The 19,520-nt window shown below is 36.2% G+C and overlaps 1 protein-coding gene across 2 annotated transcripts in view; it reads left to right on the top strand.

Annotated features, from left to right (window-relative positions):
- Positions 1–19,520, top strand: part of dpyd (dihydropyrimidine dehydrogenase) — a 412,417-nt gene that overhangs the window by 352,835 nt on the left and 40,062 nt on the right. For both annotated transcript variants that reach the window (XM_002933799.5, XM_018093615.2), the window contains exon 19: positions 799–941. In XM_002933799.5, coding sequence (XP_002933845.2) covers positions 799–941 — 143 coding nt within the window. The remainder of the gene's footprint in view (positions 1–798; positions 942–19,520) is intronic.

Below are 19,520 nucleotides of genomic sequence, written 5' to 3'. Positions count from 1 at the left end.
CTTTATGACCTGTAGGAGATAAGATACTATAGATTGGAAGCTTTGAAGCGATTTTTTTAAAAAAAATCACAAATTTTGATTAAAACCAATAACTTTAGGAAAGCATTGCGACTTGATAGTTTGGAGTAGACAGACATTTGTGCCTATTCTGTATTCCCCAGAATCTGTTCTTTCCAAAAATTTACAATTTTCTGGGATAAACCTTCTGTTAGTGGAATTTTTGGCCTTGAAATCTAAAGTATGCAGCTTTCTGAAGCAGTGCTTTGGAAATTTGGTAGTGTACTGCTGGGAGTTTTTGACCTATACAAGTGAGAAATCTCCATAAAACTATATATATTTTGTATTGGCACATTCAGGAGACATGGGACTTTCCAAATCAGTTGTATATTCATGCATAAAATAATTTTTGTTTCTAGTATGTGTGATTATATTATGGAAAAATTGATTTTTTTTTGCATTTTTAGACATTTAGAAGCCTATATCTTGTTACAGAATTGGAATTACACAAAAATTCTACCATATTTTGAAAGCTTAGGTTGTTCTGAAAAAAACGATATATTGTTTTCCTGGGTAAACTAAAAGTCCCCCCGAGGAAAGGCCCCTAAAGTGAAACAGTGCAAAATGTTCAAAAACTGTCTGGCAATACAAAAACTCAAAATACAGTATAATAAGTATATAGCCATAAATGGTAACAGCTGCAACTGAACAAATGTACTAGGAGGGAATTGCTAGCATTTTACTTTAAATGCTCCTATTTATCTGTTAGTAAATAAACAAATCAAATGTTTCTTTTCTCAGGAAATGCCATCAGACCCATTGCTTTGAGAGCTGTATCTGCCATTGCTCGTGCTCTTCCAGGATTTCCTATTTTAGCTACTGGTGGAATTGATTCAGCAGAAAGTGGCTTGCAATTCCTTCACAGTGGAGCTTCAGTTTTACAGGTATATTTACACTTGTTTTACTTACAAAGAACAATGCAATTCTGAAAAATATTTACAAATATAACTGTCATATCTAAATATTATTCAGGATAATTGAAAATAATGAGATGAAATTGTCCATTCAATATCCTCTATTTTCTGTTAGACTGCTATTTAAATTATATATGACTGGGATACCTTTTACAAACAGTGGGCATTACAAAATGAATTGAGTTTTAGAAAGATCAATCTTGATTACCTTATTCTATTTTTGTCCCTTTTTACTATTTCTTGTCCTTTAAAAATAAGCACATAGCACTTGTGTTAGTATCATATTAGTAATAAATATTGGATATTAAATCAAACATGGTTTTTGTTGCACCTATCTTAGTCTTCTGCAGGCTGCCTGCGTTTTCACAAAAAATCAGTTCACTTTGCATTTTTCCGATAAAAAAAGCTTTAATTTATATTGCTGTATATTGTAGGCTAAGATATTTTATTTTGCTTGCTACACTATTAATTTTGTGATTGACAAAAGAGATAATTCTAGCTTAGAAAAAAGGAGACAATGTATAATAGCTGTGGCTCACACATACTAGTTCTCAGGATGGTAATTAATGTGCTATGTATTTATTATGCAAAACTTAATTACTGTGCTGAGATCTAACATACTGCAACAAAAAGGTCCGGGTGACACAACATTAGTTTAAATGTTGTTAATTGCAATATGTAAGCCAGTTGGTATATGCATGCTCTTTCCAAAACCTTTCACACATACTGATTTTATGTAATAAATACAGTTAAATTACCACTTGTTATACTTCAAATAATGTCATTATTGGGAGCTAGCAATATGTATCCACTAATATAAGTTTCTAATCTTGTAATTTTGTACTTAATAAACTCTTAGAGAATTGTTTTCAGCAGTTAAACCTGAAATATTTTAACAGTTTTACCTGAATGTTAAACATTCCAAGGTAAGCCAAGCAGACCAGATTGTCTAATTTCACTTGTTATTAGCTCCTTCTCTCCCCAGTTTCCCTCTTTGTTAACTATTTTCTTATATCTTCTATCCCTGTAGCCATGTTTTATTTAATTCCTGATTCCATTGACTCATACATTTAATCAATGGGCAAGGGAATAAGTGAATGCTTATTGGAGGTAGGAAACATTTATGATCAATCAAAATCATGATGCATGACGCTTTTTTGTTCAATAAGATCTCACGGGTATCTATAGTTCTAAATTATCAGATGCATACATAAAACTATTTTCAAGTGCAATTGATACTTATAAATGACATAACTTTTGGCAGACATAACATTATTATTTTATATGCACCCCACCTCCACCTAGAACAAAAAGAATAACTTTTAGAATAACAGTGAATGGCACATTGGCTGTATATAATGTACCTGTGGTGCCAGTACTTAATGGGCATGGCTTATTGTTCTTGCAGTGGCGCACTGCACATGCTGCTATCTTTTATAGTGTCCCCAGAATCTGCTCTGATCACCTTAAGCTATACATTTATACAAACACATACATATCTACCTACTAATATCTATACACAGATACTAATTGAGGTTTTACACAAGCAGTCTTGGTTAACAGTGGGCACAATTTTGCAATCCATGGCACTTACACCTTTAAATAATATAAGCCCTTAAAGACAAAAGATGCTGTAGATAGTTGGAAAAAAAATCATCTTTGTTCATGTACAATAAACGCATAATTATTATACAATCCCTTATACCAGTTAAGTCTCAATAGTCTGTTTGATCTCTGGAGGGTTTTTGAACATAGAGATGCTTTTTAAAGATTATGAGTCAGATATTTTCTCTCTGTAGGAAATGAAAGACTGAGGGCAATGCTATGTAAAAGAAAATATGATGCAGAAAAGGCAATAAAGGAACAAAAAATGAAAAGCTAGCACATAGATGCATTAGGATTTAACTACAGATCAATAACGTGGTATTGCTTTATTAGTACAGTATAAATTAGCAGTGACAACAAAAGTGCCTAATATTCTAGTGGAAATAAAACATAGAAGAAATAAGACTTTTGAAGTTATTATATACAAAAGTAAACTATTTCAAGGACTGTTTAATATTATAGTTTTTGTTTTCTATATATTTGTTTTTACATATTATTTAAAGATGGTTTTTTAAAAGTTTTATTTTTCTGTATATGTCAGGGAAAATATTGGGCTGAACAAATTCTTGAGTGGAGCTTGGCAGGACATGGCTGTCTTAATACAAATTAGTATTAATGACAAATTTAATGGTAGATGGGGGACCTAAAAGCATGAGTTTGTGGTTCTATACTCTAAGATAAGGTCTTCCAAGGCCATTATGTTTAAAATATTGCAGGAATATTATGGGAGCTTAGAGAGCTAAAGTCTTGGGGGCCGATTCATTAAAACAGGAGTTCGAATCCTAATGGGAAGAATTAGGTTTGGATACGATAATTTCTGAAAATCGCAAATATCAAGAAAATGCTTAAGAAAAAAACGTATTAGTATCGTATTAGTCACAATAATATCGTATTGGCAAACGATTGTAAACATCGGGAAAACCTTTCCGTTTTTTCGCGCAAGTGTACGAAAAAACCATGCGGCATACGAAAAAGTTGTGCGGGTGTGAAAAATTCTGCGAAAATACACTCGGAGCGTTCGAGAGTGTTTGTGGATTAGTAAATATGCCCCTTGGTGTAGGAAAGAAGGTTTTGGGTTTCTAGAATACTGGACTGAGTTGTGTGTAGTTCAAATTCTAGGGATCTAACCTTAAAGGAAGGTGATCCACTGTGAGAGAAGATGGCAAAGAAGCTGGGTGTCACGGTCTCCCTGTGGAGACGCTGTGGAGTACCAGGAAGGTGGGAGCCTGAAGACTGGGTAACCCGGAGTGTAACCATAAGTCACAGAACTGGTGCCAGAGGCCATGTTGAAGGTGAAGAACTTTAATAAACTAGTGATGTAACCGAACATACAATGAACATACAAACTGAATGTAAAACGGCAGGCAGAGGCAGAATCCAAAAGCAGGCAAAAGGTCAGGGCAAGCGGCAGTCAAACGTAGTCAGGGCAGGCCAAGGTCAAAACCAGGAAAACAAGGTAGAACTAGGAAGGGCTCAGGAACAAGGCAGAAGGCAGGATCAGAACACGGAACTGGAGCTTGGAACCAGCGAGAACAAGGACACAGACACAGGAACAGGAACAGGACTGCAGGGTCACAAAAGACAATTAATGACCAAGCAAGGGGCAATGGTCAGGGAAAGGCTTATAAAGGGTGAAGATTAGGAGATGGGAAACAAATGAGGTTAATGAGGTGGGCGGAGGAAAGAGAGCAGACAGAAAGTAGGAGACAAGAGAAGAAACAGACAGACTGAAATGCCTCCAGTGGCTACAGAGGCTAATGCATGCCGCCAGGAACACCACAAGTGGGGTTCGAAACCTGGCTGATCCTGACACTGGGGGAGTGTAGACGGGTTTAGTGAGTTTGTGGATCGATAACTGTATGTTCAGAGAAATATGGTATCATTTGTTTGTCTTGAGATCTGATGGAATAAAACACTTGACTGAGCTGAAAATGTAGACATATTTCATGTGAGGTGGTTTTTCTCATTTGTACTAATAGAGAACATAAAACAAACATGTCTGTGCTGTGTTTCAATAGATGTAAAATCAAAGTAAAAAAAAAAACCAAGACATTCTTCTAATGAATATTTAGTATATTTGGATAATAGAAAATATGCTGGAATGCAAATCTATCATGATATTTCATTATCACAGTTTAATCACTAGGTCACAAGTGCTTAGTGAAACATGCTCAGGTGTCAAATATGGAAAATAAAGTAGATCTCATTTAAACAGTGCCAAATTCTTTATTGACAAACAGGTCATCTTAATTTCAGAAGTTCATGGATTGTGAACCATGAAGATTTGATGTTTTGATATATTAATCCTTGGGAGAATGTGGCACTGGTACAGATCTTCTTACTTTACTTATATGTACAGCTTAAAAAACAGTAAGTAAAAGTCCACACTCTGTCTTGCATCTGGTTGCACATCTGAATGATGCCCAAGCATTCATGGGGGGAAGCCAACGTAACTCCTCTGTACAACCCTCATAAACAGTGCTGTCTTCATGGGAAACAATTTGTTACACTGTGTTCCAAACACAGCAACATAGGACTTTATTTCACAGCAGTCCAATGCAAAGTCTGTTTAGGTAAATGACAGACACTTCTGACAAGTAACACTATCCAAATATATAAAAACAAAACCTCCACTATTCTCAGCACATTTGTTTCCCTTTTGATACAAGTAAACCCTAAAATATACTAGGACCAAACCACAATTGACAGGTTCACAATCCAAGAAATCAAGACAGTTCAGCCCTCATCTCATAGGTATGCTCCAAATAACCCCTTTTTGCTTCTTAGCAGCTGTTCTAAAGCTAAACTACACAAGAGATTTTCAGGGTCACACTTTATCTGACACACAGATCTTGTCACGCAACATCACAAGATTTTGTGGTTTACTACAAAATCTGGTCATGATCAGATGAGGTTTTTTTTGTTCAGTCATCTACATCCCAACAGTCAATGTATTTTAATGAGAGGAAAAAGTCACCATCAGGGATTATCTTCTTGGATGTGTGTAGTGTCAGGTGGCAAAGTTGTCATGAAGTTTACACATCAGATTTTTGTCTCAGTCCAATATTTTGACTCACTTTACTACACTTGACTTGCATTAAGGATTCTGTCAATCTGACACCAACTTTTGAAATTTCCCATGTAGTTTAGCTTAAAGTTCTAGGGACAGCAGACTTGCACTCAGCTTCAGTAATTCGTGGCTGACTTTGGGTCCTTGGGACCTTTATTCACCAGGGAGTTCTCTACAGCTTTAACCCAGACCAGAAGTTTACATTTCTACAGATACTGTACCAAACTGAATAAACCGCCATGGTCGTTCTTCTACCAATAAGATGCACGTGCTTACACAATAAAAAAAACAAAACAAATATAGTAAAAACTGGATGGGTTGTCAGTAAATTCCATTATCTGCACTTTTTTAATTTTGCAGTCTCAATTAGTATATCCTAATATTAGTGCCTCAACCTTTTGCAACTACTCTTTTTCTTTTTATTGGAAATAAAGTGCATGAAAATCCTTCCATTAAAATAACTTTGTATACAAGCTTGTACCAAAACTTAAAGCAATGCTTTAACTCACATTTCACTGTACCAATACAGTCTTTATTTACTATTCCCTCTATCACCATTTGCTTCCATTTCCCCATACACTTATATCACCCCTTTTTCTATATGGAGATCACACCCCTTATTGCCTTCCTAGTGTTATGTTTACCTAATTCCCACTTTCCTTTTATTCATCCCCCCCCCCCATTTGTAATAAATGGACTGTGAAAAAACACCCTAGCATTCAGAACACCTTTTTGCTGGAGGCAAGCTGTAAACAAAATACCAGCACTCAAACTAGTCCTTCCTTGTCAAAAGATAAATCATTTGGGGGAAATGTAATAAAATTCATAAACCTGGAAAAAGAAATAAAAATTGCATTTTGCAATGTAATATTCTTCATAATACAATAGGTGCATTAGACATAGTACTTTGAAGGCAATCTTGAAGTTGGCATAATATTTTTAATTGAGCATTTTTATTTCATACTGGAAAATTTGCAGCCTTCCTTCCACTGGTGGAAGTGGCCACTAAACAGTTTCAGGTTTTGCAAAAACTATATTAAAATAATGCAAAGAAAAATGTGCTTATTTGCTTGCAAATTACGTGTCTGTGCAGAATTAAGACCAAAGTAACACATGTACTTTTAGAATTCATAACTAGCATTGAGCAAAAAAAAAAAAAAAAAAAACGTGAAAGAACACCCATTGACTTCAATGTGTTTTGCAGATTTTGCAGTTTTGTGAAGCGAAATAGGACAATTTTGTTTATCACTATTCATAGCCCACTGGTGCATGTGCTGAGTTTAGTTTTAGTCATGACTGAGCCCTCATACATGATGCTGTGCAAGATTAAGGGGAATTCATGACTTCCATAAAGTTTAAAGTTTAAACACAGATATACTGAACTGATATCTGAACACCTGTATGTGATGCCCATCTGAACAAAAGGTTTTTACTGAAACATAGCAATTAATTAATTAACACATTTTTTTTTTACCAGGCATAGATTTTCTGCAATTATTTTTGCAAAACAGCTGCTTTGCAGAGGAAAACATCCATTGATGTATTTGGAATGAGAAAAAAGTTTTGCAGTTGTGCAGATCTTTGAAAAGATTCGCAAAACAGCGAATAATTCCCAAACTGCAAAAATTATGGGAAAAATCACAAATCTTTAAAAAGGTTCACAAAACAGCAAAAAAATGGTGAAACTTCAAAAATTAGGCAATTTTTTTTTTTTACATGTGCAACATTTATTTAAGAATCTGTCAATGACAAAACACAGAAATTTGCCGTGAAACCATGCCTGGCAAAACATTTTGCTTGTCAATAGCACTCACATAGAAAAATTTGCACGCTTAAAAAAAGTTGCCCGGTAGCTGCATTTTTCAAATGTTTTGCCATTTTGCAAACTTTTCGGCAGTTTCACAAAGCTTCCAGTGAAGCGAAATGGGACAGAGTTGCTCATCACTAATAGCAATGCAATGAGAATATATTCAGTAAATGTTAAGTTATGGCTGTGCAAGTTTTCTGTACCAAATTGCTAAGACAAAATGCTAGTATCGCTTACCAAAGTAACATAAAGTTTATTTTTAGTGATGAGCAAATTTTTTCACCAGGCATGGATTTGCAGCAAATTTCCGCATTTTGCCACTGGCGAATTGTTTCGCGAACCTTCTGCGAAAATTTGCAGTGGAAAAATTTGCCACATGGATTTTTTTTTGTCGTGCATCAAATTGGGCGTGGTTGCATCAAGAAAGCGCGGGTGCCAAAAGAAAAGATGCAGGTGACAAAAAAATCATGCGACAAATGCATTTTGCGAATTTTCTATGTCGAAGCAAAACGGGACAGATTCGCTCATCACTATTTATTTTTTCAAATTGTCTTCAAGTCAGGCTTTGGCTTATTTGTTTATCTTTTTTCTACTGTATATGAGAGCATGGTCCTTTCCTGTCATTTGTTTTACCTTGCATAGACAAATTTATTTTTAAGAATGAAATGTAAAGCCACTATAGTTGTTCATTTTAATCAACATGAGTTTTCCTGAGATAAGAGCAACAATAATAACACTTGGGAGCAGATTTACTAAAACTCTAACTTTTCTAATTTTTTGGTTTTTAAAAATTTGAATAAATTCATTTCCATTAATGTCTGACATTTACAAAAAATTTTGAACTGTAGTACTTGTGGGAAAGTCACGAAACTGCAACTTTTTTAAATTGTCGCACCAAAACCTGTACATTTTCGAATTGTTGCCCAAAAACCAGGGTCAAAAAACCTCTAAAGTTACAAAGCAAAGAAGGATCCTCCACGGAAGGGAAGAGACATCTGCCATTAACTTCTACATGATCTCAACAAGTTTTGCCTGGGGAATTGTCAGATTTGGATTTTTAGCAGTTTTGCTGCATAGTTATTTTGAAAAATCACAACTTTTTTTCTGAAAATCTGAATTGGAAAAAAAATCCAAATGCTAGTAATTAGCCCCTTTAATGTGCCATAGTTTATTTTAAAATTTACTGTCCCGTTAGTAAACTATATGCTAGTGACATTACCCCATGGGACATGCCCAGCATCCTCATGTGAGAGTGTGCATTTTCCTAGAGCTCCACTCTGGACTGCAATATCCTGAAAACTTTCATATTTTACTGATACAAGATGGTGCTGCTGCAGCACACCTGGAAGGCTTTACATCAGAGGCATCTTACTGGGAAAAATAAAGCGTGAAAAAGGACTTTGACAGCGGCAAAGCTGAAAGAAAATGTACCCAAGATGGCACCCACTCACCAAACCGCTATAGAATCACCTCTATTGCTTTAACCACACTGCTAGATGTTATTGGAGAGATTAAGGCAACTAAAGGTATCTGTGAAAACCTCATTAAAATTGAATAAAATTAAAATGGACACTCAATAACCAAACATGATGTACAAAAACTCTAAAAGCACACCTTAGCCACAGAGCAAAGAATAAGGCGCCTGGAAGATGTGCATCTCACTGCCACAGATTGTGATATCTCTTTGTCAAGAAATCTCCACTAATCTCCTTAAATCTGACGACTTGAAGAATCAACTCCATAATCAATAATTTGATTTGGCATGCCCTGAACAAGCAGATAGGAAGTCTCCAGAGGAAATTGTCTTGGCATGGATTCTTAGTACCTTTGACAGAAAGTAGCTTTCTGGGGCCTTTGTTGTTGAGTGGGCACAAATCCCAACGCATCTACCTCCACCAGGAGCACCCCTAAGGCCACTGTTAGTCTACCTGCAAAACACCATTGATAGGAATTCTATCCTTCAGCCTTAGGAATAAAACAGCCAGCAAAATCTACATTCCATGCTGTACCCTGGACGCCAGGTACAGTATCTGTAAACTGTACCAAACACTACTTCTTCTACCTCAGTGCTAGAGATCAACACATGAACTGACTGCACAAACAATGTACCTTAAAAGATCAGGCTAACGTAATGATTTCCATCACATTTTCATCTAATTATAGTGGCATCACCATATATGAAAAAGATAAAACATTTACTTGTGTACTTAACTGATAAATTAGTGTGTGGTTTGATACATAAAACACACAGAGTGACTGCAGTTTTAAAAATGTTATGCTGCAAGATTTATTTGTCAAGTGCTCTCTACAGAGTATTCATTTTATTTATATGTATGGTAACACCAGGTCACAGATAGCAGGAAAACTAATAAAAGTAAAAGATAGCATCTCCTCTTTTCATAAGTAAGCTTCCTGCTTTATCATTCTGTTATACAACATTGTCACTTTATTATGAAACAGTTACCAAAATATTATAGTGTGAGAGAGTCTCTGTGGGACTCTGTGTTGTACAGTCAATGTTTCATTAGTAAACTGCGCAAAGAACAAAATAAACATTGACCCAAACAATCACAGTTAACGTTATTATTTCAAGACACTGTACAATTTAATTCCCTGTCTCTTGTTCTTTGGATTATTGTTTGAGTCAGTTACTTGTGTAATGAAATGATCATATCATTTATATAAAATAATCTTCCATTCATACAGATAAACTATGACAAAGAGCGGTTATACATTATTTTTGACCAAGTAAATTTGTGATGCTCATGTTAGTAAGCCCTACCAGGATCTAGACTTCTTTATGCATGCGGCCTTTTTCAAAGTTGAATCTTTTGCCCTGCCCCCCCTTTTTAATATATATATATATATATATATTTTAATATAAAGGTTGATAAAGGTCCTAATGTGGACCGAAACGTTGGACACAAGTGGTATGTGAAATAAATTCAGCTGGTTAGGGAATGAGTAAAAAGATCTGGACACTAATGCATAGAACACAGTGGATAAGATCCATACATGTCCAGATTACAATGCTACCCTTAGGTAAAGTGAAGGAAATATCATACACAGGGTGTTTACAGGCAACTATAAAATGAAGCAGCATCAATTATAGAAGAACTTTGTTTTATTTATGTCAAAGTTAACATTTCAAGCCACCCAGTAAGTCTAATTGCAGCATCCTAAAATGTCTTGCCTGTGGCTACTTTTCTATTCAAACTTTACATTTAAACAGTGATATGTTTCTGTAGTTGGATACCACAGATCCCACACTGTTTTTCTGAATAAACTAGCAATTAAAATTGTGCCTTTTTTCTATTACTAATCAGGTTTATATTCAAAGACCAGTCAGGTGGTTTGAATGAAAAATAAAAGAAAACTTCTTTCCAATGACAAGATTTATAAATCATAATGTTGCTGTATTGGCCATGCGTAGGCAGTGTTTGTAAGGATCTTGATGATGATATGAAGTATAATCCACAGAATAAGCTACTAAATGTAGCATAGCTGTTATATATATAATATGTATATAATATGTATATACAGTAGTCAGTTAACCCTTTGAAAGTTTCTGCATATATATGACCATAACGTAATCTGTTTTTCATCCATGTCCTAAAACGAGATCATGAAAATCTAATCAAACAAAATAATCAAATTTATCATACTTGTTCATTTATTTATTGAGGAAAGGAGTCATGAGTTTCAGTCACTGGAATGATAATGAGGTGTGATGGGCTCTTACTTATTTAAAAAACTATGCAAGTCTAATCTGAAATACATGTTTTTAAAAATATGTTATGGTTCAAAAAAGGAGAATTTTTGAGGACCTTCAAAAAACAGGTGTTGATGTTCACCAGGCTGGAACCAGTTACAAATCTATTGCTAAAGAGCATGGTCTGTATCAGTCAATAGATAGCTTTTGCTTGAATGAAAAACTTTTTGTTTGGCAAAATGCAAGCAATTAATTCCAGTATAAGAACTTCATAACATCTGTAAACCATGGTGTTGGCAGTATGAGGGACTTGGGCCTGCTTTGCTGCCTCTAAACCAGGATGGCTTTCCATCTTTGATGGAACTATGATTTCTGAACTGTACCATCAAATTCTGCAGGACTGGATGTCCACCATCAAATAAAGCCAATAGAAAGTGTGTCATGCAATAAGACAACCACCCTAAACATGTGATATGCAATTCAATTTCAGAATAAATACAAAATGTAATGTTTTCACCCAAAATTCTTTGTGAGCACCTCAATTTGTTGTGTGAGTTGGCCTCAAAATATATGTACACACACGAACACACAGCTTAGATGGAACATATTACTAAGGGGCCGATTTACTAACCCACGAATCCTAATTGGAAAAATTCCGATTGGAAAATGAACATTTTGCGACTTTTTCGTATTTTTTTTGCGATTTTTTTGTCGCCGTTACAACTTTTCGTAAATTGTCGCGACTTTTTCGTAAACATTACGACTTGCGCGAAAAATCGCGACTTTTTCGTAGCCATTACGATTTGCTCGTATCTTGTCGCGACTTTTTCGTATTGAGCGCTCGTAAGCGGCGGGCGATACTTTCAGACTTAGCATGATTTTGGAAGCCTCCCATAGGGCTCAATGGCACTCTGCAGCTCCAACCTGGCCAAAGAAAAGTCACCATACTGAAGCTTGATTGATTCCAAAACTTTCGTACTCGGCGTGAAAGCTGCGAAAAAGTCGCGACTTTTCGCGCAAGTCGTAGCGCTACGAAAAAGTCGCGACATTTTGCGAAACAGTCCTAATGGCTACGAAAAAGTCGCGGCAATTTCCGGAAAAATCGTAAAATACCGATCATTACGAAAAAAACGCATTCGGACGCCTTCGGACCGTTCGTGGATTAGTAAATGTGCCCCTAAGTGTAATAAAATTGTTTCCCTCGGATTTTGCATTGTTTACAACTTACCAACTTTCTTTAAGATGCATAAGCTTAGTGGTTTACCTATTTTTCCTATGCACAAAATCACGGTACATATTTTGTGTAAGCAATTTCAACTTTTTTTGTAACACAAATTTGACCATGATTCTTGATGAATAAGCCCCGTAGGATACTGCTGTATCCATCACATGACAATTTAATTTTACGATAAACTACCCCTTGAATGAATTCATTTGTTGTGACTAAAGTTGGGATGGGCATCTAAATATAAATTGCATTTGATGCTAATTAAATTAATTTTTAGCTGCATAACGGACCCAGAGAATAATACCCTCAGAAGGGATCACAGTGATTTATCCTAGCATGCTTTCACCAATATAGAAAAGAGTTTTGATTTTTGTGTTTGCCATTTTTCTACATCTATTTATAGTAATAAGTGAAATCAAGTGAATTTGCTGTATTTTTTATTTCTTTAAATGCAGCAAATCCAGTTGATTTGACTTATTACTATAGATACTGTATACCATGACCTGGTATGGCCCTGAATGAGAACCTTTACAGACATGTTTCCACATCATTATGTGAAAAAAATACTTTGTACATTTATATAAACCTTTCAAAATGTCCAGTAGTACAGTAATTATTTTCAAATATAGAATAGTTATATACAGTATTTCTGTTAGACTAGATTGGACTTTTTTTTCCATATAATGGGGACTTTTTAAGGAAGCTGTAATACACCCATATGCTCCTTTTAATTGTGCAAGGGTGTGTGGCTTCAAAACGGCACAATAGGAATATAATGTAGTATCGGTTACTTAATTGTGATTTTGGTTGCAGGATTGCTTAATTATGACCATATGCATATTACACAGACTGGATGTGTGCATTTATAGGCAAGGCACATGTCGCTTAAGTTTAAACAGTTAGCTTCTACTTAACTATTTAAGGAACTGCAAGAGCACCATTACTTCCTCCTGTTTATAAGATTTTGTGTGTTAAATTGTATATACAGTATGTAGCCTATACACTTTCAAAATACAAAGCACCTTTGTAACAAATAATTGACCATTTCCTTTTTTTCCACAATGCAGCTTTGTTACCCAGAATTTGTGTCATTGTGGGCATCTGTTATATTGCATCTCCCACAATTAGACCTGATGCGCAAATTCACTCACAAATTAGGATTTTTTCATGGCAGGTATGGGGCTGCTTCCAGCACAAAGATGACTCATTTATTAACACAAGCACAATTTTCTAAGAGCACAAATGGAGGCACCATTGAGCAAGCATTAATGCTATTCACAAAGCTACTTTGTCTGCACCAGTGTGCCCCTTTATCCTCCTCTAAAGAACAACATTTACTGACACTAGGGAGCACTGGCATTGGAATTATGGTCACCCTCGACCTGACTGTAATTTTAGGGTTTTACAAAAGAATTGTATCAGTGGATACAACCTACTAACAACATGTGAGTCAGAGAAAACACACTCTTATTGTAGCTAAAAACCTGACAAATTTCAGTAAAAAAGTGCCTTATACTGTACTTCTATACATATAATGAAAAAAAATGTTTTTTTTCTTGTTATTCTTTTGCAGTTTAATAATTGAAAATCCAATATTGGATTGGTTTTCCACTTTTTCACATGTAACCAAAGAATTTCATGCTCTATGAAATAGGAAAGATTAACAAATGATTGCTCTACTCTATAGTATTTCTTGATTGTGATATAGTTCAGAATGCAGCAGAATGCAGGAATTATGGAGAAATAAAATGTTGTTCTGTTCGAAACACTATGGTTTATTTTTTGAGTTTATTAAAAACGAACTGTATGGTATTTGTTGCCAAGTTCTCGGGACCCATGGGAAATTGCAGGAACAATGTCCAAAAGCCAATAGCTTTATTTTGTCTGTACTAAAAAACATACTGCTAAGAGTCCCAGATGGCTTTTTCTGACCCAAAAATGACTTTCTTATAAGACGCATTTATTAACTGAAAATGACATACACTCTCAGAGTAGTTTAAAATGACATATTACCTGGCAAACAACTGTAAATTGTTTGTTTTTAATTTAGTTCTTCTGTTTAGAAATGGTTTTTAAAACTGTTTTCAATAATCTATATTAGATTTCTTCTAGCACTGAGCAGGGAATAAAAACCTCACACATATAAAGAAAAATGAAGGAAAAAGATTGCTGCATGAGTCTCCAGTGCTTTCTATATTTTAATGATTTTTTTTTCATTGAAGGCTCTATTATAGTTATAAGCATACACAAGAAAGAACATATCTCATCAACTGTATGTATACATAGCAAATCACGTTGGTTTTATTATTATTTGATTACTTGCCTCTTGTTTTGGCAATAAATTTATTCAAGTAGAGGGAGGCAGAGATGGCACTTAGCATGGCAAAGAGCTGCTGTCAGTCATGGCTGTAAGCATTTCAATGGAGCCCTGGCTCAGAATCAAACAAAAATATCAGATTCCAAAAGCTAACCTTAGCCCAAGAGATATACCTACTCTGTTAAATTGCTACATATAATTGAATCACAGGTGAGTTACGTTTTGCTGTGTTGAACACGGACCTGTGATTCTTGCTATTTAAGGGCTGGCAAAGCATTTGAATTCCGTACATTTCTGCATTTAACAAAGATCATAGTACATATGTACAGTACTATAAAGCTTAGCAGAGCATCCAAATGAAATTGGCAGTAAAGAGAGTGTTGGGAGAGAGTTTAACTTTATCATTATCCTCATCAAATTTGGGTTTTTAGACAATTACACATTTTGCAAATTACAAGCAATGCATTTATAGATGTACAGTATTTTTAAGACAACCATCAGTCAACCATTATGCTTTTTCCTTGTTAGATTACCTGATCAGTGATAATATTCTAATGAAGAAGTAATTTTCCCAACAATAGAGACCTATAAACTTGTGTGGGTTGTTTCACCATCATCTAGAGCAGTGGTCCCCAACCTTTCTTGCAGCTGCATTTTTATCCGTGCTGCGCTTTCCTCTCCCAAGGCATTCATTTAATTTGTGGTGAATAGGCTGTGTACGTGAAGCGCCGCCTGCAGAAAGGCGCGTATAAAAGCATTGCGCTTATAAAGACATGACGCTTGTCTACGCGCCTTTCTCCGGGCGGCGCTTCGTGTACACAGCATATTCACAGAGGCGGCCCACTAGAATGCAGCCCGCGGACCGGCAGTTGGGGACCCCTGATCTAGAGGATAATAGGGAATTGTATGAGCAGTGTGCTAAACCTGATGGTCAAGTAATGTTCTACAAAATTACTTATATACGTACCTAAATAGTTGTATTTTTGCAATTTTATTTTTGTATTCTGTAGTTCCTGGGTATAATTCTATTTAAGTATTGGCAGTATCTTTAAGCCTTTTTGTTTTGGTCAGCTTGGGAAGAATTATAGATAGGTTTCCTTGAATAATGATATTAAAATTAAGACAGTGATTCCCTTTACAGCCCCTTAATGCACACAATAGTATTTTCTAAGGAAATTATACCTAGCACTGTTTGTTGAATTAAAATGAATTATTGCATTCTGAGTCCTATATACAATGGTGATACAATTACAGAATCTATTTATAATGCTTGGAATTATTTAAATCCATATTTCAAAAGAGCAAACAGATTTTTTTCATTTAATTTCATTTTAAAAATTGAGATGAGGCTAGCCATTTTCTTACTTTCCCAGGTGAGAAGCCAGAGGCGCCATATGACTTGTGCTCTGATTAACTTCAGTTTTGCTTTACTGCTGCACTGCAAGTAAAATGATCACCCCTCTCCCTTTCCCCTCAGCAGCCTATCAACAGAACAGTGGGCAGGTAACAGCTCTCCTTGACACCTCTGCTGAATGATTCAGTTGCCTGAACTGATAGGAACTCCATGTTTCTATGCTGCTGCAGCTGCCATATTTGAGGCTAAAAGCATACACTGGTAGAGAAACTGCCCTCTATTCTTCTATATTTTATAGTGGTTATGTTATTCAATTCATATGCTTTACCACCTGTAACTCAGACTGACACCAAAGAAAGGGTCAAATTCAGGAGAATTGTCTCAGTTGGTACCGCGGATTTCCCATGGTTGATGACAGACCTGGAGATTTGTTACCTACGATAAATCTGCATTACTCTGGGCCACAATTCTCCTGGAAATACAGTGGCTTGCAAAAGTATTCGGCCCCCTTGAACTTTTCCACATTTTGTCACATTACAGCCACAAACATGAATCAATTTTATTGGAATTCTACGTGAAAGACCAATACAAAGTGTTGTACACGTGAGAAGTGGAACGAAAATCATACATGATTCCAAACATTTTTAACAAATAAATAACTGCAAAGTGGGGTGTGCGTAATTATTCAGCCCCCTTTGGTCTGAGTGCAGTCAGTTGCCCATAGACATTGCCTGATGAGTGCTAATGACTAAATAGAGTGCACCTGTGTGTAATCTAATGTCAGTACAAATACAGCTGCTCTGTGACGGCCTCAGAGGTTGTCTAAGAGAATATTGGGAGCAACAACACCATGAAGTCCAAAGAACACACCAGACAGGTCAGGGATAAAGTTATTGAGAAATTTAAAGCAGGCTTAGGCTACAAAAAGATTTCCAAAGCCTTGAACATCCCACGGAGCACTGTTCAAGCGATCATTCTGAAATGGAAGGAGTATGGCACAACTGTAAACCTACCAAGACAAGGCCGTCCACCTAAACTCACAGGCCGAACAAGGAGAGCGCTGATCAGAAATGCAGCCAAGAGGCCCATGGTGACTCTGGGGGAGCTGCAGAGATCTACAGCTCAGGTGGGGGAATCTGTCCATAGGACAACTATTAGTCGTGCACTGCACAAAGTTGGCCTTTATGGAAGAGTGGCAAGAAGAAAGCCATCGTTAACAGAAAACCATAAGAAGTCCCGTTTGCAGTTTGCCACAAGCCATGTGGGGGACACAGCAAACATGCGGAAGAAGGTGCTCTGGTCAGATGAGACCAAAATGGAACTTTCTGGCCAAAATGCAAAACGCTATGTGTGGCGGAAAACTAACACTACACATCACTCTGAACACACCATCCCTACTGTCAAATATGGTGGTGGCAGCATCATGCTCTGGGCAGGCTTCTCTTCAGCAGGGACAGGGAAGCTGCTCAGAGTTGATGGGAAGATGGATGGAGCCAAATACAGGGCAATCTTGGAAGAAAACCTCTTGGAGTCTGCAAAAGACTTGAGACTGGGGCGGAGGTTCACCTTCCAGCAGGACAACGATCCTAAACATAAAGCCAGGGCAACAATGGAATGGTTTAAAACAAAACATATCCATGTGTTAAAATGGCCCAGTCAAAGTCCAGATCTAAATCCAATGGAGAATCTGTGGCAAGATCTGAAAACTGCTGTTCACAAACGCTGTCCATCTAATCTGACTGAGCTGGAGCTGTTTTCCAAAGAATAATGGGCAAGGATTTCAGTCTCTAGATGTGCAAAGCTGGTAGAGACATACCCTAAAAGACTGGCAGCTGTAATTGCAGCAAAAGGTGGTTCTACCAAGTATTGACTCAGGGGGCTGAATAATTACGCACACCCCACTTTGCAGTTATTTATTTGTAAAAAATGTTTGGAATCATGTATGATTTTCTCACGTGTACACCACTTTGTATTGGTCTTTCACGTGGAATTCCAATAAAATTGATTCATGTTTGTGGCTGTAATGGGACAAAATATGGAAAAGTTCAAGGGGGCCGAATACTTTTGCAAGCCACTGTACCTTCACCTTGACTAACATTTGGATCTTGAATCACAGGAAACATCCTATTTCACATTTTCACGTAATTGCCACAATTATTATGTTTTACATGCAATCCAAATGTTTTTCAAGGGGAGGATATTTGTCACCATTTGTAACAATGGCAGATTTGGCACTTTGTCACCCTCTAGATATCTTGCTACCCAATGCCCAGCAGAATAGCAAGTGTTGCACAGTGTGGACACTTGGGAAACACAACTAAGGACATACTACATGTTTACATTTTTGCAGATGGAAGGTAAGTTATTACAGCAGGGATCAATGATTAGTAAAAGATTTCACAATCTAGAACCAATGATGAAAATAAATATTTACAACTTTTTCTAAGTGTAAAGTCTAATCTTAAATACCAAAACTTAATAATACTTTAATAGTAGCTGAAGAATTGAAATGTAGAAAAGTTAATAGTGCTTTATAATTGTAGGGAAACGTGTTTGATATACATTTTGTCAACCTGTATAACTAAATAATAGATCATTTAAATATAAACTCCATGGGGTATATTTCTAAAGCTGTGTAAACTCATGTATGCAGGAACATTATATACAAATGGTGCAAAACAAAAGCTATATTTTTAAAAGTATGAATTTCTGTTTATGCATGATTTCACACTATGGGGCTGATTTACTAAGACCCGATTTCGAATCCGAATTGGAAAAATTCCGATTGGAAACGAACATTTTGCGACTTTTTCGTATTTTTTGCAAGTTTTTCGGCGTCTTTACGATTTTTGCGTAAAAACTCGAGTTTTTCGTAGCCATTACGAAAGTTGCGCAAAGTCGCGATTTTTTTCGTAGCGTTAACACTTGCGCACAAAGTCGCGCCTTTTTCGTAGCGTTAAAACTTAAAAGGCGCAACGTTTCGCGCAAGTTTTAACGCTACGAAAAAAACGCGACTTTGCGCAACTTTCGTAATGGCTACGAAAAACTCGCGTTTTTACGCAAAAATCGTAAAGACGCCGAAAAACTCGCGTTTTTACGCAAAAATCTTAAAGACGCCGAAAAAATCGCAAAATTACCGATCATTACGAAAAAAACGCAATCGGACACATTCGGCCCGTTCGTGGGTTAGTAAATGTGCCCCTATGTATCAGTACATATATACTGTTTGTTTTAGAGATTTTCTTAATATATTTACTTGCTTAAATATTTGAGTACCAGATGTATCCATTAACCAGTACATAAATAATAAAATGTCTGTCTTTAAATACCTTAAACTAAAGCACATGTAAAATATGGCAATTTCTGAGGTGGTCTGAGTGGACAATATATGCAGTTAGGTAATCACGGTAACCAATAAAATGTTGGTGGAATTGCTATAATACCTACAGATACATT

This window comes from Xenopus tropicalis, chromosome 4 (genome assembly GCF_000004195.4).
Source record: "Xenopus tropicalis strain Nigerian chromosome 4, UCB_Xtro_10.0, whole genome shotgun sequence".
Lineage (NCBI taxonomy): Eukaryota > Metazoa > Chordata > Amphibia > Anura > Pipidae > Xenopus > Xenopus tropicalis.
This window is presented reverse-complemented; position numbering and strand designations above follow the sequence as displayed.